Genomic DNA, 25,798 nt, shown 5'->3' with positions numbered 1-25,798 from the left:
AGAAGGAGGATGAAGCGGGTTGATCCGCAGCAAGCACACATCTCAAAGAACTGGATACACTACAGTATCAGGCACTAAGGTTATGCACAGGAGCTTTTAAAACAACCCCGACATCAGCACTCCAAGTAGAAATGGGGGAAATGCCACTAGAATTAAGAAGGATACAGAACTCATTGAATTACTGGACCAGACTACAGGGTCATCATCAAAATCATCCAACACAAGACACATTAAATAGCAGACAAGGTGGAAAAAGCAGCAACGGGACATAATAATATAGATCTAGCAATAAAATTAAGCAAAACAGAAATACACAGCATCATTAAACAAAAACTAAAGGAAAGATGGCAAAAACAATGGGAGGAGGAGAGGAAAGGAAGATGGTTTTACAGTATCCAAAGAAAAGTCGGAGTGGCTAGGCGCACAGAAAGATGCAGGAAAGAGGAAAATATAATATCGAGGTTCAGATTTGGCCATACGGGATTAAACAACACATTGTTTCTTGTCAATAAACACAATACAGACAGATGTGATCACTGTGGGCAGGAGGAATCCATTCATCATGTTATTACACAATGTCAGAAATATCAAAGGGAGCGAGAAGTGATGATTAGAAAGCTGAGAGACATTGAGTGAGTGCTACAAAATATTAATGCAGTTTCTTAAGACTACAAGGTTGATTGGGAGGATATAGGATGTGTAAATGTGTGTATGAATAGGTGTATTTATATGTAAATAGGTGGTTGTTTTTTTGTGTTTTGTAGTGTGTATATATAGCAATATATATATAGATATGGATATAATTATTAGCAGTGTATATACTGTATATATATATATATATATATTATTATTATTATTTATTATTTATTTATTATTATTTTATTTTTTTCCAAGAAATAGTTCAGCTGGATTAACATTTCGAACCACACTCCATACCAGATGGTGGCGGTAATGCACCAAATCGTTGTTTGCCAACCGCCATTAACCCTCAGAAAAGAAGAAGGAAGAAGGAAGCGGGTTCCTGAAGTACCTGCTTTTTATCTGTTCTTGTTTTATTGTTGAACGAAATTATAGGTAAGAGCTGCCGAGCATCGAAAACATGTGTTAGCGCTTTTTTAAACAGAGTCACTTTCACCTCCACTCTGGTTCGATACGACACAAGTGCGCCGACATGCGAGAAGACGTGCTAAGATTAGTTGCTAACTTGGTAATAATGGTTCATGTGAATATGGCCTTGTGTTGTGCTTTAACACTGACACTGAAAGTTAAGGTTGTGACAAACAAGTGACTGATAGTATATCCAAACACGTCTGCCGTCAGAGGAGGCATTTTCTTTGAGAGATCATTTAACTTACGTCGTGCTAATGCTAGCCCCGAAGACCTTCAAACCAAATTGCGTTTAAATGTTTTGGTATTTTAAGTTGATTTGCCAATACATCCTACATAGCTTCAATTAAATGTGTACTTCGATACTATGTTTACATCTGCGGTCTTCCTCCTTCAATTCGGCATACACATATTACCTTAGTTATGTGTTTTCATGTTGATATTGTTTATGTTTTACTGTTCGACGTTATAAGGATTGAGGGGGGAGGAGGAGGAGGGAGTGTGTTAATGAATTAGACATGTGCTGTTTGGTCCTACAATGTTCAAACACTGTATTTTACAGGAGTTGAGATACTGTTTAAAGGCTGTTTTAGTGGCAGATTTATTATACAGTGTGTAGAAGAATGGGGGCTTGCACTTTAGCCTCAATCCTCTTTAAGTGTGGCAAGGTGACTCAGTCCCCGCTGATGCCTGACTAAGCCTGAGCTGAGACGAGATAAACCAGTGAGCGTGAAGCCAACTCCAAACTGTCGTGTTTGCGCTGCACTACACAAGGTAGTGAGTGAAGGCAAGGCATGTTTTATACACAGTCGGTTAGACGGTTTATCAGTCACTTACAGTTACAACAGTGTCTGAACAATATATTGTAATGGAGGTGGGAGATTATGAGAAGCCCAAAGGGAACCCTCGTGAAGCATCTGTTGATTTTCACGTGCTGTCTCTTCTGTGTGTTTGTCAGGATGGCACAGTTGGGTGCCATATTCTCCATAATCGCTGCTCTGGGAGGAGCAGCACTTTTAGCCTCCGTACACAAGATCGATGAGGGACACACTGGAGTTTATTACAGGTGACCAGGTGTTTTGATTTCCTGCAACTAACAGAGTTAAAGAGTGTCTGCTTCTGTGGTGTTCAGTAGTATTGTTATGTACAGACGCCAAAGTGAAAACTAGGGATGAGGTACTTTATGGTACTTTAAACCGATACCGATTTAGAGCTGCAGCTAACCATTCTGTTCATAATCAATGAATCTGTCGATTATTTTCTCAATTAATCGAGTAATCGTTTGGTTCATAACACGTCAGAAAATGTTGATAAGTGTATCTTAAACCTGGAAATGATGACACAACCAAAATGATTCAGATTTAACGATTTCTCTGTTATTTACAACCAGAAAATATTCACATTTAAGGCGCTGAAAAATCAGAGAAACCATTCAAACCGATTAGTATTGTTGGTGTTCGTCTCTTTGACGTTCTTTCTTTTGTGAAGCTTTTCTTTTTTCATATTTGACCGTATTGAATTGTATGTTTTCCCATGTCTGATATCTGATCCTTTGATTTTGACTTGTGTCTAACAGATAAGATACTGATAAAAAAAATCCTATATAACGCATGCTTCACTATGCACAGACTGTAAAAATGTGAATAAAAATCAGCAAAAGCACTTTAGCACAGCTGGAGAATTACGTCTTTAAAATGACACCGCACAAATGTGTTGTAAACAGCTTCATAGTTAGTTACAGTTATAGCTGGATCAGACTAATATCGGTATCTGTAGTAGTCGTAAATAGAGCTGAAACGATTAATCGATGAATCGATTATTAATCGATTACTAAATTAATCGACAACTATTTTGATAATCGGTTAGAATTTTTTTTCATGATTAAAACAGGATAACAAAGAAATAATTAAAAGTCAATCATTTTGGTTTGTGGACAAAACAAGACGTTGTTGTCGTCATGTCCAGGTTTGATGAACACCGATCAACATTTTTTAAGGTTTTCTGATATTCTGAACACCAAACGATTAATCGTAAAACTAATCGACAGATTAATCGATTATGAAATTATGAATAATTGTTAGTTGCAGCTCTAATCGTAAAGCTTTTTGTCATTTTCAGAACGAAAGAACAAAGGAACAAAATTCCAGAGCTCACTTTGCACAGCAGATTTATTCAAAATTCACGATGCATATTAAAAGTATTAAATATTGCATTAAAACAAGGTTCATGCACAATAAATACAAGATATAATATTAAATAGATATTATGTAATGGATCGGAGCTTGGAGTCAGTGTGACAGTGCATAACTTTGTACAAGCAATGGAGCAGTTTAAATAAATGGAATAAAAGCAACACCAAACTCTTAATGGAAATGCATCTTGTCAGTGGGGCTAATTCAGTTACAATAATGAATGAAGTAATAAAGTTTTATTCAGTAGCACTATATCAAATGTTAAATATTTATCAATATGCTTATGCCTTGCTAAAACACTTTGAGACGCTACAATACTTTTTTTCACCTCAGATGTATGTATGAAGTTTTCTAAAACCACAAAGAAGTGGTTTCACTTCAGCTTTCACTCGGGAGCAAAGATAAACCTGATGATTAAATCTGAGATTTATAGCAATCTGTGTGAAAAAAATGTTGTATTGTGGCAGATGAGTGCCTTCGAAAGGTGCAGCCTCATTACTTGTGCTAACATGAAGTAAATACCATCAGTTTCATCACAGATGAGATCAAAATCAGCTCATATCTGCATCTGTGCTGCCAATGATTCATAGATTCGCTATCATTGTTATCTCATCAGATAACAAGAAATGTTATCTGGTGAGATAAGTCATCTCTTTCTGTAAGAAACAGGTTGACTGAAGGTGTGAAATTGTAAAAAAAAAAAAAGTCTGACAATGGTAGCACTGGCAGTGGCTGCCATTACTGGCAACAAGAGTGAAACTATGTCTCTTAATCTTCTTTCTAAGTATCGGAATGTTTTGTTTTTCATTACAAGCAGAAATTCCCTCCGGAAATGGTTTATTCTGATCTGAAACTTCCCCGAAGGTTCAGTGATCTCTGATATATGAGCATGTCATTTGTGTGTGTGTGTTCCCCAGAGGAGGGGCTCTGCTCACCAGCACCAGTGGCCCTGGTTTCCATCTCATGCTTCCATTCATCACCACGTACAAGTCTGTTCAGGTGAGTTGTGATAAGCCCGTTTTATTTATTCCCATAAAGGCACGAATCAGAATGAATGAACACGGAATGACTAACAACGGAAATAAAGCAAGGGTAACCATTACATAACCAGCACACATTGTTTCCGAGCACTGCAATGTCACAATAGAAAAGATTAGGACATGTAGTACTCAAAATTCATTATAAGAAATCTGAGATATCCACAATGCATGTGCACACTGTTGTTAGTAATCAGCGAAGTTCAAATGCAATGGAGGGATGGGCTAAGGAGGAAATGATTAGATTACACCCAGGTTGATGGGAATTGTGATTTTTAAATGAGTTCTGATCCATATATTGATATTGTATCAATTTGTTACATGAGACAAGATATCGATTTTGGGATGTCGTCATTTTGTAATATGGCGTCTGTGATGTTTGAGAGGCTGATGCAGTATTGATATTGAGGCATTTAGTCAAAAATATAATGTGTACGACATCAAATTATATATACGTTGATTATAAATACAACGTATCTTCATAAAACTGTAACTCATTTATCAGATTATTTGTGTTCCAGTTGCATTTGACCATATTTTCGTCATTCCGTTGTAACGCAGCTCATGAAGTGGTAGAATAGTGAAATTATAATTACTTAATTTACTTTATTTTAATGTACTGTCACTGTCCTGTGAGAAACACAAACTACCTCAGATTAAAAAGATTATTGACTTCTATGAGAATATTGACATAGTATATGTTGTATATCGGGACTTGGCCTTAAAATATTGAGATATTATTACATAATATCACCCAGCCCCTTTTTTGAGTCTATTGACACTGTTGGAAGCTGAGTGGCTTTCCTCCTGATGAAATTAACCATAGACTGTATGAAATTAACATGGCGAAAAATCAAATATTCTAATGTTGAAGGTTAAAATTGATGTAACCCATTGGTTAATAATAAATGGGTCAGTTTTTCTCATACCTACTGTTACTGACTATTGTATCAAGCCTATTCTAACATTCCACACTACAAAATATGTAATTAAAGTATGTATGATTCGTGCTGATATCGTATCGGATCGATATCGGTATCCTCCAATACTCAAGGCTGCAATATCGTTATCGTATCGGAAGTGAAAAAGTTGGATCGGGACATCCCTAGCCTAATTATTTTATAGAGGTGGGATATTTTAAATAACAAGTTAAGGCGTTCTAAAGTAAACAGTCCCTGCCACTGTCAAGTCACTGTGTGTCGCTACTTCATGTCCCCTCATGGCGGCGCTGCTCAAATGAATGAGGGGAATCTTGGGCATTAGTTCCCAGGGCGAAGAAGAGGGAGTTTACAGTGGGATAACGGTGGAGAAAGCTATGTTGAGAGATGTTCCATCCATGTTAAAAACATAGACTTAATGCATTTTATGCATAAAAATTCCTGGTTAATGAAGTGATCTACAGGAAATCACCTCAGAGAACATTAATATTTCATGTCAGATTCCAGAAGAATGAAAGTAATGGGCTTTATTAGGTCAATGCTGATATTGAATGATGAATCTGGATCTTGTTATTTGTCACAAAGGAACAAGGAAGTGTTCTCTGGTGACAGTTATTTTTCTGTACAGCATTTCCTTGATGCTGTTAGTCTATAGGGGCGCAGATACCATTATACCTCTGCAATAAACTGATATTAGTTCAAATGTCTGCCTGTTTGTTTGTGTTTTAAATCATTATACGGTAACACTACATGCACAATATGTGCTTAATATTTACTAATAAAGGGCTAGTATGCTACTTATATGCATGTTAGTAAGCCCCAGTGCCGTGTCTGATGTTTGAACATGCTCAGCTCGTGCCCCAGGCGTTCCAAAAAATAATATATTAAGTATGAATCTTTGTCTTCTTGGCTTCCAGACGACACTGCAGACAGATGAGGTGAAGAACGTACCATGTGGCACAAGGTACCTTTTGTTATTTTCGCTGGCTTCAGTTTTATCACGTGTTGCATTTATCATAATTATACCCGACACACTTTTACACTTACGATTATCTGTATTAAGATGATCATAAGTACATGATTGAATCCTGACTGATAAGAAAATATATATTAATTATGATTTTATTCATATTTTTGTTGTGAGATCACACACTGACTGTAATAGAAGAGGTTGGAAAACATGCTGAAACGCAACGCAATGCATTAAATCACCGTCAGCATGCACTGTCGGAATACTGGCTAAGCTTATCACATATTTTTATGTGGTGCAGTCTATTCATCTTTCACTCACAAGTGCACACCAGAGTGCAACCAGGGCCGCATCTTTCTGCCCGAACACAACCGATGCTGCAGGGAACAGCGACCGAACTTGACCCAAACCTGACAGGCATCCAAAATCCAGGAAGAAGCAACTCCTCATCCCACACTCACAGATACACACAAGTCACACCTTATGAGTTATCACCAGCACTTATAAAGAAAATGTCAGACTTGCCATTAACGGCCATTAGTTCCTCTTCATTTACTTTGTTTGTTTAATTGTAACCGTCCATTTTCTACCGCTTTATCCTTCGTGAGGGTCGCGGGTGGTGCTGTGCCAATCTCAGCTGACATAGGGCGATAGGCGGGGTCGCACCCTGGACCAGTCCATCACAGGGCCACATACAGTATAAGCCCTACAGTCAATTAAGGGTTTCCAATTTATCTAATCCCCATATTGCATGTTGAACTGTGGGAGGAAGCCAGAGAAAGCCCACACACTTGTGAATTGTAACTGCCGACTGCTGTTTACATTATAATGTAAATTGCCTAATAGTAAATAGTTTATTTTAAGTTGTTAAAAGGAGAACATGATGGGTGGCATCAATAGCCTGTGTGTTGCATTCACTGACCTGTCGTAAATTATAATCCCTGGTTCCAAACAGTTATCAGTTTCTGCTTATTATCTATTTGTTTTAAAAAAAAAAACACATTTTGAATTCACCCTGTTCTAGTTGATAGAACTAAACTTGACAATGAACCCACATTTTTTTTTACTGAAATGCTTTCATATTTCATGTTGTCACTGTAAAATGTTAACGTGCACGTAGAAGAAATGTTTTCATTTGGCCTCTGATGACTCACTCTTCTTCAGATGCTCGCGGGATAATGTCCACATAATGCTTTTATCACATATCAGTGTTTTGTATTTGTTTCAGTGGAGGAGTGATGATTTACTTTGACCGCATAGAAGTGGTGAACTATCTCATTCCGTCATCAGGTAAAGTCAAAACTATTCAACAGCCCAGTAACTTCAAACACAGTGTATTTGTTCTAAACCTCCATGGGAGATTGCCTTTGGACGCTGTGAGACAGACAAACATGTCTAAATATGTCTTAATTGGTGCTGCAAGACATGTTAGATTTTGTTTGAACCAAATATTTCTCCGCTCCGTTTGATTTCTTTTCTGCTTTAACTGTGCTCTCACTTCCTCTGTGCAGTGTACGACATAGTGAAGAACTTCACAGCAGACTACGATAAGGCTTTGATATTCAACAAGGTTCACCATGAGCTCAACCAGTTCTGCAGTGTTCACTCTCTGCAGGAGGTCTACATCGGCTTGTTTGGTAAGTGTGGTTGGAAACAGACTGACGCATTTTTACATTACATTCTCACAGATTAAACCCTGGTGTCCACTCATTATTATTGTCTGCTCTCCTCTAAATGGGAACATAATTTACCAACTTTACATCATGTTCTATTGAAGAAGAGCCAAAACTAGCAGTTGAGACCCTTAAAATGTTTACTGATGTTGTAAAAAGCGGAGTTGCTGATGGCTAACTGCCACTTCCAATTCACTTTTCAAACTGGGAGACATTTTTATATACAGTCTTTGGTCTGTAGTCGTATTCTGATTCTTTTACTTGTCAGTCGAAAACTAACTGTCTCTCTTTCTCTTCTTTCACTCTTCCCCCTCAGACCAAATTGATGAAAACCTAAAATTGACGCTACAAGAAGATCTAACGAACATGGCACCAGGAATCATCATACAGGTACAGAAACCCAGAGAGGTTGTAGTCGAAACAATCCAGTGTTATCTGACTGCTCTGACAGCTGCACCACAATGTGGTTAGTGCAATTTTGACTAATGACTTAAGATCCTGGCGCTTTATTAAAAGAGCTCTTGGTCATGTACAGTATTTATCAGTCTAACCTGACTTATTTGTTTTTGTGTTTATATTTGGCTTTGTTGATGGTAAGAGCAGATGGATGACAGGAAATGAGGGGAGAGTTTGATCAGGAGTGACGTGAGACAAAGTTCTCTGTCAGGACAGGCTCCGCACATGTTCTGAGTTTGGGAACTGCTTTAGTTCTGCAACATCAAATCTGTGTCTGTGACACCTCTGAAATGAAAACAGTGGATGCACAACTGTTAAACTGGATCTTCGAGTTCTGCAGTAATCTATAGAGGTTATAGATAGTAATCCTACCCTTTAACCCTTAAGACTTCCTAGGCCATTTTTCAGCCATTCTCTTTTTAATTGTTAAGCCATTTTTGCTGTGTTGAATGAATATAGCTCAAATTTTCCAGAGGATATTAATTTTTGTTTAACTTTAGAACTGTCATCTCCGTTTCTTAAATTACCTTAAAATGGCTAAGCTATTTAAGAAATCCCTAAGGTGTTCCTAGTGGCCGAAAACTCCGCCTTCCCAGAAACAGCTGTAAAAACATTAAATAGTGATATTTTTTTCCTCGATTCAGTCTTTTAAAGCTACTTCAGCCTGAAATATACATATCAAATATTAATAATATTTTTGAAAATGTAACCCTTAAAGGCCAGTTTGTTTTCACAACTCACAACTTTTCTATCTAAAAAAAAAAAAACAGAAAAAGGTGGATCATTTCCGTAAATTACAATTCAAGGAGTATTTGGTTATTATCATTATCAGGCCCTAAGATGGGTCAATAATTGGCAGCAACATTGATTTTGTTGCATTGTTGGTTTTTCTGCAGTGCCAGATTTAAAACAAACTTACCTAATTTGTTCCTAGGGCCAAAATACAACCCATTGAAAACCATTGAAAATACTATTTTTGATCCCACATTTATCTTCACATAAAATAATGCATTTCTTTATGTTACGATTTCATGTTGGACTACTAGCATTAAATGAATTTTTTTATATTTGTCCACCAGGTGGCGCTACTTTTTCCCATTCAAAGCATGCAGCACATTTTCACTGTTTTCTGCACACATTTCTTGCTACTGAAATGATAAGTGTGTTCCACTATTGATGTTGGATAATGGTGTATGTATTAAAAAATGTGTGAGTATGTCTTTTATGTTCAACTTCATAAGAATTTTTTCTTAGAAGACCATACCCTGCGTTATAAACCTATTCAATAATAAAAACAACAAGTAGCCTCTCGGCACTTAATATATGATATTTTTACAGCAGGTTTGGAAGGTGGCATTTTTTGCCAGTCGGAACAAATTAGAGAGTTTTTCAAAAAATATGATACTGCAAAAAAAAATAACAATGCATCAAAATCAATGTTTCTGCTAATCATTGACCCATCTCAAGGCCTAATAATAATTATAATCAAATTCCCCTTGAAATGTATGTTATGGAAATTATTGTCGATTTTTTGTTTTCAATTTCAATAAAAAACAGTGGAGTTGTGAAAACAAAATGGCCTTTAAAGGGTTAATATTTAAAAAATATTATTAATATTTGATATGTATATTTCAGGCTGAAGTAGCTTTAAAAGATTGACTCATTTAAAGTGGAAGAAAATATTAACATAATATTTTTACAGTAGTTTATGTCAAGGTGGCATTTTCTGCCCCTAGGAACAAATTAGGAAGTTTTTTAAAGGGACTCTTAAGGGTTAACAAAAAATGTGTATGTATAAATTATTTTCAAAGTTGGTGAAAGTTAATAAGGAACAGAAAGAGCTTAAAAGATCCTGTGTTGTTTTTGCTCCACAACACCCACGGCATTCTTTTTTTGTGAGTGCAAGACGCTGCACTGGGGTTTAATTTCCTGGCACCATGCTTCTTCTTAATCTCCATAGACAGTTGACATAATAGTTGCTCTTGCTGTTCATTTAAAACAAATAATGAAACGGTTCAGAGGGTCTTTTGACAGGAGCCTTTGTCCCAGGCTCCTCTCCAGCTGCTATTTCTGGTGTGTGTTTGGTGGTTGTTTCATGTCATGTTTATTATTGCAACTATGTCCGACAGAAGACCTCAAAGTTCTGTCTGTCTTTGTTTCTCTCTCACTGGACCACAGGCGGTTCGTGTGACAAAACCCAACATCCCAGAGAGCATTCGCCGAAACTACGAGCTCATGTGAGTTTTTTCTGCACCCGACAAGAATGTTCCCTGATCCCAGAAGCTTGTACTGTGTGCTTGTTTTCCCTCCAAAATGAGGGAATTGATATTCTTCCAACTCCTTCTGCCAACATCCCCAGCGAAGGAACATCTCTGGCTTTATTAGTCAGCAGTGTTTGAGGAGCAACAGAGAAAATTGGGGATTTACAGTAAATCATAGTCCGTTTCAGGAAAACACTAGCTTTCCCACCATTGCTATATCAAGGGTAGTGTAAAATAAAGTAAACAAACAGACACAAGCAATCCACTTTGAGCATAAGATGCTGCCATTGTTGACAACTCTGCTGCACAAACCCTCAGTAAATTGCTTCTCGATCAACAGCAGCCCATAAACCTTCCATCCTCCTACTGAGCAATTATCAATTTTAATGATGACCCACGCAGAGGACGCTGACAAGTAATGAGCTGAGACTTGTACAGAATAACCTGCAGCCGTCTTGAGTCACCTCCTCTAGAATCATCAAAGTATATCAGGACTTACCGCCGCCCAAAAATATTATATCATTCAACGATTGCATTTTGCTTTCTTCCTTTACTTGGCGTAATTTGCTGTATAACAAAAAAAAGCAGTAGTGTAGCAAATAGGATTTGTTATTTCAACATCACCAAAAAACATATTTGACCACGTGATAAATCATCAATATAAAAATACAGTATTTTACTGTTATATTTGCACATTCAGCAGACGGACTTACAACCAGACAAAGACACACTGAAGCCACAGTGAAGTAGCAAACAGTAAAGCACGTTTTATTGAATCTGTTCAGAAAGACAAAGGGAAGTAGATAAGATAAAGAAGTCTGCTGGTTAAACATTTACTGCCTTGTCAAATACAATTGTGCCATGCAGCAGTCAAGTGGACTTTATTTGAGCTTTCTGTTTCGTTTTCTCATCCCTGGTTTCAGAGTGTATGTGAACTCTCTTCTGTTTTTAACAGTCTGTGTGATAGTCTGGACATTGATTGTGTTTACACAAGCCTCCGGGAAAGGAAGTCAGTCCTTTCCAGCAGTTGAAATTTGATCCAAACAATGTAAAAGAAATGGTCCTTTGAAATAGTCAGTGTTTGTCTTCTGAAGGATTGTCAGAGGGTTGAACAGCCCTTTAATGTCTTTCACTGAGGCTTGCAGTTGTGGAAAGAGTGCTTCAGTATGTGTACTCAAGTAAGAGTATTGCTACTTTAAGCATCTTTACTTGGTATGTTGAATGGTTGGAGGTCCAGTCTGCGCTGGACACTCAAAAACATCAGTGAGGCTGCAGAGAAAGCCTCAAGGTGGCTGTGGATCGAGAGGGGCGATACATGTGTAGTGTGCTGCTTGGACACAAGTCCGGGGTCTGATCAACCCTGGTCTGATGATCTAAGACCCGAAACACCCCGTTACCCTGGGTTCATCACTGAACTGCAACATTCCGGGCGTTTCTTATAACTTGAGTAGAAGTAAAATTAGCCTTAAAGCTTTAAAGTATACATATAAATGAACGTCTATTGCATCACAGCCATTGCCATTTGCTGATTCAGCTCCACTATGACAGAACGTGTCCTAAACGTCTGGGATCACAAGTGGCCCAGTGTATGGTATAGACTGCAAGCTAACCAGCATCAGCTTCATGGTGGTATTTACATGGATTTGGTTAATCTGGAGAATATCTCATTAAAATCTCAGTTAGAAGGACTAGTTAGTCCTTACACTTCCCCCTCCCCCTCTACTTTTACAAGTATCAAGACACACTAAGGGCTGAGTGATGGGGGCGAGGGTTGAAATGGGACTCAGCCTAAATTTGACAGAGGCTAAGTGGCACATTTTATTTTTCATTTTTTTGAACTTTTTATTATTATTCACAAAGTAGTCAGTTGATAGTGACTACTACGAATACCACATTTTATAAATGTGTGATATAATCTTCTTTTTAAATCAGGCCTTCTATCGTCAATATGAAGAAACATTCTATATTTGATGGCCCTTCCTTTAATGTGTCCCAATCTTTATGTAATGTCTTAATCTGTAGAAATCATGTACGTGAAGATCAAATTTCCTTTTGGAGTTGGTCAAAGGATTTCAGAACTCCTCCCTCGAAAAGTTTATCTATCATTATAAGTCCTTTTTCAGCCCATCTCTTAAAGTCAGCATCCATGTTGGAAGGTAGAAAGTCTACATTCAGTCCACACTTTCAGGATAACCTTTATCCAACAACTCATTTTCATTTATTTCCAGACCTTTTTGGCTTAATTTTTAATAATCTGTTAGCGACCGACCACGTAGCCATGTACCGGTTGTTTCATTCCGTACCGGTTGTTTCATTCCGTACCGGTTGTTTCATTCCGTACCGGTTGTTTCATTCCGTACCGGTTGTTCCATTCCGTACCGGTTGTTCCATTCCGTACCGGTTGTTCCATTCCTAGGTGAAAACCTCAAACGCATCAACCAATAATCTTCAGTCAGGCATTTTGGTGAGTGTGCACACGGCTGATGATTGACTGATGATGACACGGCTAACCACTGTTACACACACACACACACACACACCTGTCTGAACACCACACTTACGTCTTGTATGTCACAATTAACCCTAACCCAAATAATAGATCTCAACCTCATTCTATAATTCCCCTGGTTTTCAAACACTGCGCCATTGTTAAGAATAATTTATCCAACTTGATGTGCCTAATAACCTAACAAAGACAAACTGGTATTTAGACCTAAATTGAAGGTTTAGGTTTACCATAAAATATTGTATTAGGAATAATGTCACTCAACATAACTCAACGTGCCAATGGGCTGAAGAAAGTGTGCATTGTCTTGCCCTCACTTTGTCAGCAGGAGAAGGGGGAGGAGTCCCGTCAAGCTTTGTTCTGTACATGTTCACACAGTCCTGAGGATTTAGAGAAATCAACAATAACACCAACGTCTGTGGAGAGCCTTTCAGTAAAGTATGAATTGATATTTGCAGGGAGAGTGAGAAGACAAAGCTGCTGATCACCCAACAGACACAGAAGGTTGTGGAGAAGGAGGCGGAGACTGAAAGGATCAAGGCTGTCATCGGTGAGACGCGCGAGAAAAGAATGAAAACAATGATGGGTACAGTCTGTGAAACGTGCTGTTGGCTGACAGACGCGTTGTGATGCGTTACTTTGCAGAGGCTGAGAAAGTGGCGCAAGTTGCACAGATCAAGTATGGACAGAAAGTCATGGAGAAGGAAACCGAGAAAAAGATTTCAGAAATTGAAGGTTTGTAGCCAGATTTTTGTTGCTCTCGATCATGTTTCAACCCCATTCAGACCTAACACGCATACATCCGTGTTGAGTAATCCAGTCACACGCTAGGTACGGGTCTAAATGCGTCTTCAGACCTGGCATGGCATTAGTGTGTATTTTAATACGCTGTAGGAAGTGATGCAATCTCATGTGGTCGTAGGAAATCCACTTAAATGCCATTTCTGGAAAGTTGTACTTGAATGATTGCACTGGGTATGAACTAAGTCTCCTACAAACATACACGGGCCCCTTCAGACATATACATATATATGTACTTGTGGCAGTGGGGCTTGGTTAGAGCGACGGCTGCTGGAGGAAAGGAGGGAGTGGCTCAGCCGGTGATCAGACAGCTGGACAGAATCAGGTAATTAGTCAGCTATATAAGCATGTTTGTAACCTGGTTCTGATCTCTTGCAGTAGGCTGGGTCCTGACGCGGACACACAGAGAGAGAGAGAGAGAGAGAGAGAGAGAGACGCAGAGACAGAGAGAGACACAGAGAGTGAGGGCAGCGCAGCGCAGCAGAGCGCTGACATCACAGCCAGCCACAGCTGACTGCTTTTGTTTGATTAATTGTTTTCAGTTCACAATAAACTGGTATATTTGCTCCCTCAACGCCGCCTCCTCGTCCTTCCATGTGTCCCTGTTCAGGTGCCACTGTGAGCTTTTCCCACTCACTGGGGTTCGGGAAGGACGAGGAGGCGGCGTTGAGGGAGCAAATATACCAGTTTATTGTGAACTGAAAACAATTAATCAAACAAAAGCAGTCAGCTGTGGCTGGCTGTGATGTCAGCGCTCTGCTGCGCTGCGCTGCCCTCACTCTCTGTGTCTCTCTCTGTCTCTGCGTCTCTCTCTCTCTCTCTCTCTCTCTCTCTCTCTGTGTGTCCGCGTCAGGACCCAGCCTACTGCAAGAGATCAGAACCAGGTTACAAACATGCTTATATAGCTGACTAATTACCTGATTCTGTCCAGCTGTCTGATCACCGGCTGAGCCACTCCCTCCTTTCCTCCAGCAGCCGTCGCTCTAACCAAGCCCCACTGCCACAGTACTGTATAGTATATAAGGGAACCAGCTGTTAAAGCAGAACTTGTGGTGGTGTAACACCTCCCCGCTTTCTGAGCTGTAGATCACTGTGGACATTTAAAGTGTCCCGCTGCCTCTGTTGACTGACGGTGTTTGCGATTTATAGATGGTGCTTACCTGGCACGGGAGAGAGCCAGGGCAGACGCAGAGTTCTACACGGCACAGAGACTTGCCGAGGCCAACAAGGTAAAGAGATGACACGAGCACACAACCCGCGATAAAGTCGAGACAGGTTTTTTTGTTTGTTTTTGTTTGGTTTTTCCTGTGATTTCAACTCTGTTGCTCCTCTCACAGATGAAGTTAACACCAGAGTACCTGCAGCTTATGAAGCACAAGGCCATCGCAGCCAACAGCAAAATCTACTTTGGAAGTGAAATACCCCACATGTTTGTAGACTCTGGCTCTGCTGGGAGTTCCATCAAGGCCTCTGCAGCCATTGACATTGTGGGTGAGCAGATCATGGATATGGATTAAGTTGTGGGATGAACAGGGCCACCCACAGGTGGCGGACTACGGTCTGAAGGGGCAATAGCTTGGTCGGTTGACTGGCAGGTTCCCCCCTTCTGGGCCCAGAAAAGCTCCGTGACCAGGGCCTGTGTTTCTCAACCCTCTCAGAATCACTGCTAAGAAAAAAAAAAAAGAAAAAAAATCACCTTGAAAGTTTGAACAGGAAGTCACATTTTTCTACCTCAGAAGGATAAGAAGGCTCAAAGATATCTGGTCTTCTGCTCTGTTTGTTTCGATTTGCCAAGCTCCTTCAAAAACAATTGGCTCTGCTGTTTACCTTAAAGCTCCAGTGTGTAACTTCTGTCAACAAAACACTGCTAGCGTACAAGCGTAGCCGCCGCCGTCCCTTTATCTATCAGTCGTGACCTAAAACGCCTCACCCTGTGCGCAGCGTGGTAACGTCGCCGGTCGACAGGAAAACAAAGCGCAGACGTTTGTTTATTTTTAAATGTTACACACGGCGGCTTTAAGTGTAAACAGTCTTATTCCTTAACCCTCACCCTAACCCTTGTCACTTGTACTAAACGGAAGCCTCTTCCCTCAAAGTTACTAGTTGATTTTGACCATGATTATCACTTGATTCCGTGGATGCATCGCGATGCCTTGCATTCCCCCATTTCTATGTGTATGCACAATTTTTAAACGATCAAAACGAGCAGATAGTCCACAATTCAGATAACTACGAAACCCTAATAGGATTCATATGACGCATAAATGGAGCATTGTGTTTTTGAAATATCAAATAAGTTGAAAAAAATACACTTACTACACTTTTCTTACTGAAAGCTCTCTGTTCTTGCACAGGTGGACATTTTAAACGCAGAAATTTGTAGTAATTTTCCTAAACAATGGGTTCTTGATTTTAGAGTTAGACAAAAAAGCAGCCTCCTTTATATTTATTTTATGGTAAACTTTAAAGGTCACTCCAGACCCTGAAATTAAACAGGATTACTATCATCTGACATTCTAACCAATTTGATCTATTTCTAACCCTTTTTTGCTCTTTTATTTTAAAAGGCGTTTAATAAGACACGGCTCTTTTGACTTGTTTATACGCAGATGACGACTCCTTCTATATTACCACGTACACATTTTGGAATGGTAGAGCAGAGATTATAAAATAATTCAAGAAGTACATTCAAATATTGTTATTTTGTCTCAAAGGAGAAGCAGTTGTGTTCCACACTGAGGTCGATGATTCTGAAGACTTTGAAAAAGACTGGCCCTCGCCAGATAATGGCACTGTAGACAAATCGCAGGGAAATGAATGTATCTGATGTAACATCATCTCCTCATGACTTTGACGTGAAGAGATGAATTTGTTTTTGTAAATTCTTTTCAGCACAGAGGGCGTACGGAATATTGTTCACATTTTTACCACATTTCTGCTGTTTGTGTATAAACAACATTGTTTTTCACAGTGAACCTTTAGTGAAGACTATTTTTGCAGCACCGTTTGTTATATCGTTTTTTTTTTTATTTCAATCCACGACCATGTTCAGGTGAGACACAGAAAAACAGCCTCTGTAACTTTTGCTGAGCAACAGCGCCCCCTGCTGACTCCAGTGGTTGTTAAATCAAACGGAAGCTCTGACTTCGAATGACACTTTCGCGGAAATGCGGAGTTCATCACTGGGTTTTGAGACTTCAGCTCAACATTACTCTTGAACTAGCTGATTCGCTAACTGTCATTAAGTCATTGAGTCAAAGCACTAATCAAGCTGCTGTAACATTAATTGGTTTTGTCGGTGATAATAATGTGGTTTTGAGTGTCAAGGTAATTACAGTTAACGCAAACTAAAGAAATGACAAAAGATAAAGCTAATTTAAAAAAAAAAAAATTTCGTATACTGAAATAAAAATAAAAACTAGAGTTAAAATAAAAAAAATAACTGTGGTGTCAAAATAAAACTAAAATTGTAATGAAAATGTACCAGAAAACTAATACAAACTAAGCATTTACAAAAAAATAAAAAATAAAACTATTTGAAACAAAGTCATTTTCAAAACAAGAAGTCAAAACTAAAACTACTGAAAACCCAAAACTATTATAACTATTTTAACCTCGATGACCGCTCATTAGTTTAAAGCGCTAATAAACAAACCAGCGCTAATAAACAAACCAGATGTGACATTGGCTATTACTTTTATGAATACTTTGATAAAAGTGTTGCATGTGTGTCCTGTAAGAATCTGTGCCAGACTTCTACAGCAGCAAGTAACTGTGTGGTTCCACAGGAGAAAAAGAATGTGGGAACTTTGTTGAAATCTTGAGTTGATTAGGACCAAAAATAAAACCTCACGGGCGGTGTTTTTGCATCTGCTGACAAGATGTTGTTTCTGTCAGCACTCGATAAAGTTTTGTGGAATGATCTGCGTGGTTGCACCGGACGCGTAGCTGCCGAGTGGGTGACTAAATGATGTGATCTACTTCTCTGTCTGATGCATTTCACTTGGGAGCTGAGTAAGATGAGAGCAGACGTTTGGTTTATGCTGAGTCAGTGATTAAGGGAAACTTTTTATTCCCACATTGAGTAAATATTTCATTCAAATCGAGGCTTTTTTTTCCTGGAAATGCAGTCAAACATTGCAGTTGTGAGGCTTTGTTCCACCTACTCCTCATTGTGACAAAAAGTGGGTCCAGTAAATCCTCAGTGACATTTTCTCTGTTTTTATTTTTAGTTCTCAGAATAATTAAGGATTTTGCATTGTTTTTCATTGTCAATGTGCAAGTTATATATTGTTGATTTAAGGGATGCACGATATTGGACTTTATGCCGATATCTGATACCAATATAAATAGACTTTCCCATGCGCACAACTGCAGAGGTTATTTAGTCTCTTCTGTAGTGAAATGAACATCATATTTTTCATACTCATTTAAAAAAAACATATAATAAATTAATAATTTGCTGATAGCAATAATTAGTCGATTTTGTTTGAAATTTCGATTTTAATTACAGATTATATCACTGGAAATCTTTTTCCTTTAAACTCGTCCATTCAAGTAAAAATTCATAGACTTCTAACTGAACTGAGCAAGTAATTCAACTATTTGTGGAGGCTGCAGTCTCCATGTCTCCTCCCTATTAGCATATGTGGCGGGGAGGATGCTCGTGAGAGGTCATGTGATCACGTAAACCCACCTGTGGTCATGTGACACGCAGTCCTGCTCACTGCTGCTTCACATACAGGGAATGTGTGGAGTTTCACTGCATGTTTCATGCGAAAGTTATTTCAAATCAACATTTTGCAACAATCACAAGATTGTCATGTGGTCGAGGCGGTTACAGCCTATTTAGCCTCCTGTTGCAGTCATTAATCCTAATCGACAGCTCCCGTAAATCTTAAGTTTAAAGACGTTTATCTGCCGAAACAGATGCTGGGCTGATAATATCATGCATCCCTAATAGATTTGTATTTACACTGAAAGTGCACTGTGATTATAGGACATTAATTCTCCTGCATAAAAATGTTTGAAAGAAAATGATTGCGTTTTTAAATACAATAAAATACTGAGTGTTGAAACAGTTCTTATAATTCTGCTGCTTTATTCCTTACAGCACTTTATCAGGCTTGTTTGTGTCCATGTGCAATACTTTATTAATAATCATCATGATATTTTCCAGATCTTGATTTCATGCCACATTTTGACTCCTTAAGTATTGACTGCAGGATAGATTTATTGTTTATTGAAGAAAAATGATTAATATTTCACTTTATATTTCCCCTCATACAATTTCATCCATGGTTCTGAGGAATGTCCCCAAAAATTAAAGAAGTCTTTCTTACACCAGGTGCATTCTGCCGCGTCATCATTCTCACTAACAACAGGTCGTATAATGTAATCTGGCCGATTGATCAGTATATATATTTATAATTTGTGTCTAAAATGTAAAACAATATTTACTGTGGAGGAAATTATTGGTGAGGAAAAATGAAATAAAGATTCTTAAGGATCATGTTGGCTTTAAAAAAAAAAACCAAATAAGATTATCTAATACTCAACTGTAGAGAAGTTTCTGCTTGTCAATATTTATTAGATTAGATTAAGATTACATTAGATTTAGATGCATTTGATTTTATTTTATTGTTCACACTGGGGAAGATTAAGAAGTGTCAGAGGAGGAAAATGAGTAATACATATAACATATTAAGATTTTTTGTACACATTTCACTTAAGTATAAGTGCAGTGGAAATATTGCACAGATTGTAAATGACACAGATTGGATCCATAATTCTGAATATAGAATAACAGGCAGGTACGGAGCCCGTCTGGTGACATGGGTGGAAAAAAAAAAATTCCGTGGCCACCTAATAATCATCTCGTTCCCACGCATAAAACAAGTCGTGGCCACGGAATGGGATCTCGTTCCCACGCATTAAACAAGTCGTGGCCACGGAATGGGATCTCGTTCCCACGTGTTAAACAAGTCGTGGCCACGGAATGGGATCTCGTTCCCACGCATTAAACAAGTCGCGGCCACGGGTGGCCACGGAATGGGATCTCGTTGCCACGCATTAAACAAGTCGTGGCCACGGAATGGGATCTCGTTCCCACGCGTTAAACAAGTCGTGGCCACGGAATGGGATCTCGTTCCCACGCATTAAACAAGTCGCGGCCACGGAATGGGATCTCGTTCCCACGCATTAAACAAGTCGTGGCCACGGAATGGGATCTCGTTCCCACGCGTTAAACAAGTCGTGGCCACGGAATGGGATCTCGTTGCCACGCATTAAACAAGTCGTGGCCACGGAATAGGATCTCGTTCCCACGCATTAAACAAGTCGTGGCCACGGAATGGGATCTCGTTCCCACGTACTAAACAAGTCGTGGCCACGGAATAGGATCTCGTTCCCACGCATTAAACAAGTCGTGGCCACGGAATAGGATCTCGTTCCCACGCATTAAACAAGTCGTGGCCACGGAATAAGATCTCGTTCCCACGCATTAAACAAATCGTGGCCACGGAATGGGATCTCGTTCCCACGCATTAAACAAATCGTGGCCACGGAATGGGATCTCGTTCCCACGCATTTAAGCAAGTCGTGGCCACGGAATGGGATCTCGTTCCCACGCATTAAACAAGTCGCGGCCACGGAATGGGATCTCGTTCCCACGCATTTAAGCAAGTCGTTTTTTTTTTCCACCCATGTCACCAGACGGTTCCGTAGGGCAGGATCCCAGCTAACAATCTTTCTGGGATCGTTAGCTTTTGCCTGCGGAACGTTCCCTGAAGGTTCCTCTTCTGTAGGTTATCCTGTGGTTGAGATGGAAAGTTTCCCTAACGTTAGTTTTTGGTTGCACGTTTGGTTCCCAGAACGTTACTTTTCTGCATACAACCTTCAGAGAACGTTCTCTTTTGGGTCCTACAACGTTCCAGCACATTTATTCACTTCTGGTTTCCAGAACATTCTCTGAAGGTTACTTTCCTACAACCTTCATACATTAACATGCATGTTATCACATTCACGTACATATGTATCGTATAAGGACCGCTATAATCTATTAAAGATACATCATATTCCAAATCTTCTATATAAAGCGTTAGCTTGTTCTCTTCAGCTGTGTTTTATCACTGCTCTCACAGAATTCCCCGCACTTTCCCAGCGGCGTCAGCGGGAGTTTTACTGCAGGCTGATATGTGATATGAATACTTTTAATTGTCCTTGTACTAAATGACCTTCATCGCGGCTCCTCCTCCTCCTCTATTACAGTGCGAGGGGAACTTTCATGCAGCGTGGGTAATTACTACGAGTCGAGGCAGCAGCAAAGGAAAGTCAGACTTCACTGTCGTGTAGCGGGAGAGAGAAAGAAAGTGTCCAAGGAAGAACTTTTCAGAACAAACAAGTTTAGTGAAGACGTGTATTTATTGTATTATTTGTTTATCTGTGTCGTTGTGGTTGAAAGTCGACGCTATTTTTTTGGAAGAAGCGCAGAGAAAGTCTGGCACGTGCGGTGATGTAAGAGGATACAGGAGGTGGAATTAAAGCCGCGATGTACGCGCCGTCCACAGAGCAAGAGGAGGCATCCACGCGTGTCCTGCAGCCTCTGTGGGAGCATGTGAAAGCAGGACAGGAGGAGATCCTGCTCTCTCCGTACCTGCCCGCGTCCTTCGCCTTCCTGACGCACGTTCTCTTCTGCGCACCTTTCCTGGCGCTGGACGCGCTGTCCATCTTCTGTGTGCGCGTCCGCTCCTGGAGGATCCCCGCAGGCTCGCAGCGGCCGCCGCCTGTCAGCCGCTGGTTTGGCTGCTTTTGGAGTGTGCTCTTCCGATACCTGACCGTCGTCCTCCCGGTCACCGCGATCTTCCAGAGTCTGCGCTCCCCCACGCTGCCGCTGCTGGCTCCATCCTGCTGGCAGCTGTTCGTGGAAGTCTACGCGTGTTTGCTGCTTTTTGACACGCTCTTCTTCATATGGCACTTCTCTCTGCACTGGTGAGCACACAAGTCCTCTTATCATATATATATATATACATACACATATGTATATGTATATGTATATATATATATATATATATGCTCTGTATATATATGACTGTATATGACCTTTAGTCTAATGTTGACCCATTAAAGGTCCAGCATGTAACATTTAGGAGGCTTTATTGCCAGAGATTGAATATGTGATCCATACATGTGTTTAGAGCCAACGATTATTTTCAAAATCGATTAATCTGTCAATTATTGTCTTGATTAATTGAGCACTTTGGTCCACAAACCAAAACTTAATCAGTTTAACGATGTATTTGTCATATTGAAAACAGAAAGTGTTCAGAAACCTTATTGTAATTATTGGAATAAAGACTCAAACTGATGAAGCCATTCCCAAAGTAGTTGATAATTCATTTGTGTACCATCGCTTTAAAATAATTAGTTTGTAGCCTTGGAATGAACCTCTTTATATGTAAATTAGGCAAGTTTGTATTGAGGCTGCAATCTTTTCAATGATGCATTTTGGAAATGGAAGGGGCGAGAGAACACATGATGCTGGCGCCAGTCTCAGCTGTCAGTTTTTTTGGCTTATTTTAAGTGGCCCATCCAGTTTCCTGGAGGCCCACCCACAATTTAAAATCCCGGTGCCGGTAGTGGTATAATGGAGAAGCACCGTACACAGGCCTTTAAAAATGGCTTTACAAAGAACCTCAGTGGTCGCCATGTTTGTTGATGTCTGCAACATGGTACTCGACATTTCCCTCGAGAAAAGTGACACATGTAGGGCAGTGAAGGAGGAAATGTTTGGGATGGACGGATGTAAAATGGAGTATAAATGGGCCTTAAGATGTCACTTATCCCTAAAGCGCGCACGGTTTGACAAACTTTTATATATATTTATATACAAACTTTTATATATATTTATATATATATATATATATATATGTTTATATACAAACATTTTTTTCTATTTTAAATGATTATACACTCATACAAACATGTATGGGTCGTATATTGGATTTACTTTTAGGCCTTTAATACTATTTTATTGTTTACATTTGGGAATGTTGTAAATATTTTATGCAGCCATTGGTCTTTTCTTTAACGAGAAACACTTTGACAGATCACAGTAGTACAATCGCAGGTGTGCGTCATTAAATTCACGGGGGCTGCATTCCATTTAGCTTGCTCCATTTTATCGGGAGGATTACTCCCCCTGCGGGGGAGCAACGCTTCTAATGAAACTCAAACCACAGCAGCAAATCACAAAACAAATTTTCTCTATTGTCCCCGCAGACGTGAGAGCATCTGCAATGATGCAGTTATATAACAGACATTAAAAATGGAAATGGAAGGAATAATTCTGCTAGTAATTAACTTTAATATCCATTCAGAGGTCGTTAAAAACAACATACTTTTACTGTCTGGGCTTATACTTTAATTGGAGTATAATAACCACGATGGTGTTTTAACTTTTACTTAAAAGGATCTGAGTTTGTTCATCTCCATGTGAGAGGGCAAGAGAACAGTTGCTCACAGACTGCTGTAATTATATACTCCCTTATTGCATAATCATCATTGAGTTTGACGTGCACTTTTAAAAAGAATTATCCATTGATTTAGAAGTGGATTTCCCGAAAGGTCGGGGCAATAAATAAGAATAAAGCAGCAGTAATGAGTCTCGACCAGTGATAATAGAAAAAAGACAAAGTGTCTGAACCTCCAGACACACAGAAGTGCAATAAACTAACACATGTTTTATTGTCATGATGTCAGAAACCAGTTCATTCATGCTCATTTCCCAACACCAGGTGGTGCTCTTTTGTCCTAGCATAAATTCTTAATTAAAAGCGTGTAACAAAAACCAACAGTTCAATTTTAGTTGTAATCTCTGCAAGACCGAAGGCATTTTCTTTCTTACAAACTACTGTGTTTAGGCCTATTTCACATCTGCAAGAGTTTATGTTTATTTAGGTAAAAAAAAACACAAATCTGTAAGTCATGTCTGTGCATGTAGAAGAAGCAGGACTTGTGGATAAATGCTGACACGACTATAAACTTGAGTTTTTGTGTGTGTGTGTGCCTTCTCAGGTTTCCCTGGCTCTATCGCAACATCCATCAGCCGCACCACCAGCACCACGTGCCCTTCGCTCTGGCAGCCCAGGATGCCAGCTCGGCCGAGCTGCTGTCTCTGCTGCTGCTGGCTCTGAGCAGTGCGTGGCTGGTGGGCTGTCACCCTCTGAGCGAAGTCCTCTTTCACCTCCTCAACAGCTGGATGGCAGTGGAAGACCACTGCGGCTACAATCTGCCCTGGGCTCTGCACAGAGTGCTGCCTTGTCTGGGAGGAGCCCCCTTCCACCAAGCCCACCACAGGCTGCACAGGGGTAACTACGCCCCCTACTTCACCCACTGGGACCACCTCTTTGGCACATACCACATGTGAATGCTGTATACACAAGCAGAGAGAGAGATGACACTGCTACATGCAGCCATTTACTGTGAAGGATTCAGGATTCAGATGGAGCAGCTTTTCAAACGCACAACTAACAGAGAACATTTTTAGACATATTATGGCACAATTTGCAGACTGTATCTGAAGACACTGTACTATATTACTACTTCAAACAAGACTGTATTCAACATTCTTTCATTTATTCATTGTCTAGTGCTTTTAACGTCCTGGGTATGACACTAAACTGCATCCAGGCAGAGTGGGGAGGTCATGCGTGGGATCAGTGCAACCTGAAAACCTATAAAAGCTCACAGGTGACCGTGACTACTCACTCTGTGACTGGCGAGTGCGGTCGGTGCCACAAAACTGAGCTGGGGTTACTAGGGTTTGGAACCTTCAAGTCTCCAACGGCAGATGAGAGCAGCGCCTTATATATTAAGGCAGACCTTGACTGTAAATCAAGTCTTCCGGCAGCTCACGGCAAGCACTCCAACCAGACCCAGCACGTCTCCATCCCAAATGGTGCCGCTGGAGAAGGCAGGTGCCCAAAGTGCGTGGTTCTCAGGCTCGCAACGTGCGCTCCACTGTAAACAAACTCACATGAAAGGCTATTCGTGCCAGAACCAACAAGCCTTAACTTCTCTTCCACTCTGCTCTGGGCTTGAACAGACACATCATCAGATACCGTCACCCCCTGAACAACAGCAATTGAGGCCCTGATGTGGAACTACTGCTCGGACACGAGCGACTGCCTAAACCGCTTTAACACATTCCAGCTTCACACAAAAAGGCACTTGGTTGAACTTGGGTCTTTTTTGCCAAAACGCTAAATTGCAAGCCACTCGTCCACCATGTGGCCAATTTCCTTGTTAATGTCTTTTAGCAGTGCAATGAGAGTGTGAGTGCAGTCATTGCTTTTGGAATTGTTCTACAGAACATGCAGATTGATTGATTGATTTTGATTTATTTGAAAGGGACCATGTGCAATTAAAAACATAAATGTCACCATTTGATGCATTACATCTGCAGTCCCTACCTAAAGATAAATACAACACGGATAAAACATCAAATGAAGTTAAAGGTAGGGTCGTTTTTCAAGAGCCTAACTTAGCAACCCGACTTTATGCTAAGATATAGCTGTGAATGCTTATCAGTGTATAATTTGTGATGAAATGTTACGTCTTACAATGAAAATATATTCACTGTTAATTTTGAGTGTCTTTCGTCAAGACTCTGAATATTCACTGCATGTTCATGATCGATATGTGGAGTTGTTTTTGTGACTCTAAACCTTTCTAAACAAAATCTTAGCAGTAAAAATCCATGAAAGTCAAATCAAATTGTATTTTTATTGAAAGAAATTCACAACTTACATTATCTCCAGGGACTTGGACTAGTAAAGACCTTTGTGACCTTACAGTT

The 25,798-nt window shown here is 39.8% G+C and overlaps 2 protein-coding genes across 2 annotated transcripts; both read left to right on the top strand.

The window, feature by feature from the left end:
• Window positions 1–971: 971 nt before the first annotated feature.
• Window positions 972–15,658, top strand: erlin2 (ER lipid raft associated 2). Its single transcript, XM_058636944.1, has 12 exons — window positions 972–1,074; window positions 2,066–2,173; window positions 4,217–4,298; window positions 6,192–6,238; window positions 7,473–7,534; window positions 7,756–7,881; window positions 8,234–8,307; window positions 10,552–10,610; window positions 13,599–13,690; window positions 13,786–13,875; window positions 15,091–15,170; window positions 15,279–15,658. The coding sequence occupies exons 2-12, from the start codon at window positions 2,067–2,069 to the stop codon at window positions 15,456–15,458; spliced, it is 999 nt and encodes a 332-aa protein (XP_058492927.1). The 5' UTR covers window positions 972–1,074; window position 2,066; the 3' UTR covers window positions 15,459–15,658.
• Window positions 15,659–21,174: 5,516 nt separating this feature from the next.
• ch25hl3 (cholesterol 25-hydroxylase like 3) lies at window positions 21,175–25,591 on the top strand. The gene is made up of 2 exons (XM_058636946.1): window positions 21,175–21,930; window positions 24,016–25,591. Exons 1-2 carry the CDS (start codon window positions 21,491–21,493, stop codon window positions 24,365–24,367), a joined length of 792 nt encoding a protein of 263 aa, XP_058492929.1. The 5' UTR covers window positions 21,175–21,490; the 3' UTR covers window positions 24,368–25,591.
• The last annotated feature ends 207 nt before the right edge of the window (window positions 25,592–25,798 follow it).

This window comes from Solea solea, chromosome 8, assembly GCF_958295425.1.
Source record: "Solea solea chromosome 8, fSolSol10.1, whole genome shotgun sequence".
Lineage (NCBI taxonomy): Eukaryota > Metazoa > Chordata > Actinopteri > Pleuronectiformes > Soleidae > Solea > Solea solea.
This window is presented reverse-complemented; position numbering and strand designations above follow the sequence as displayed.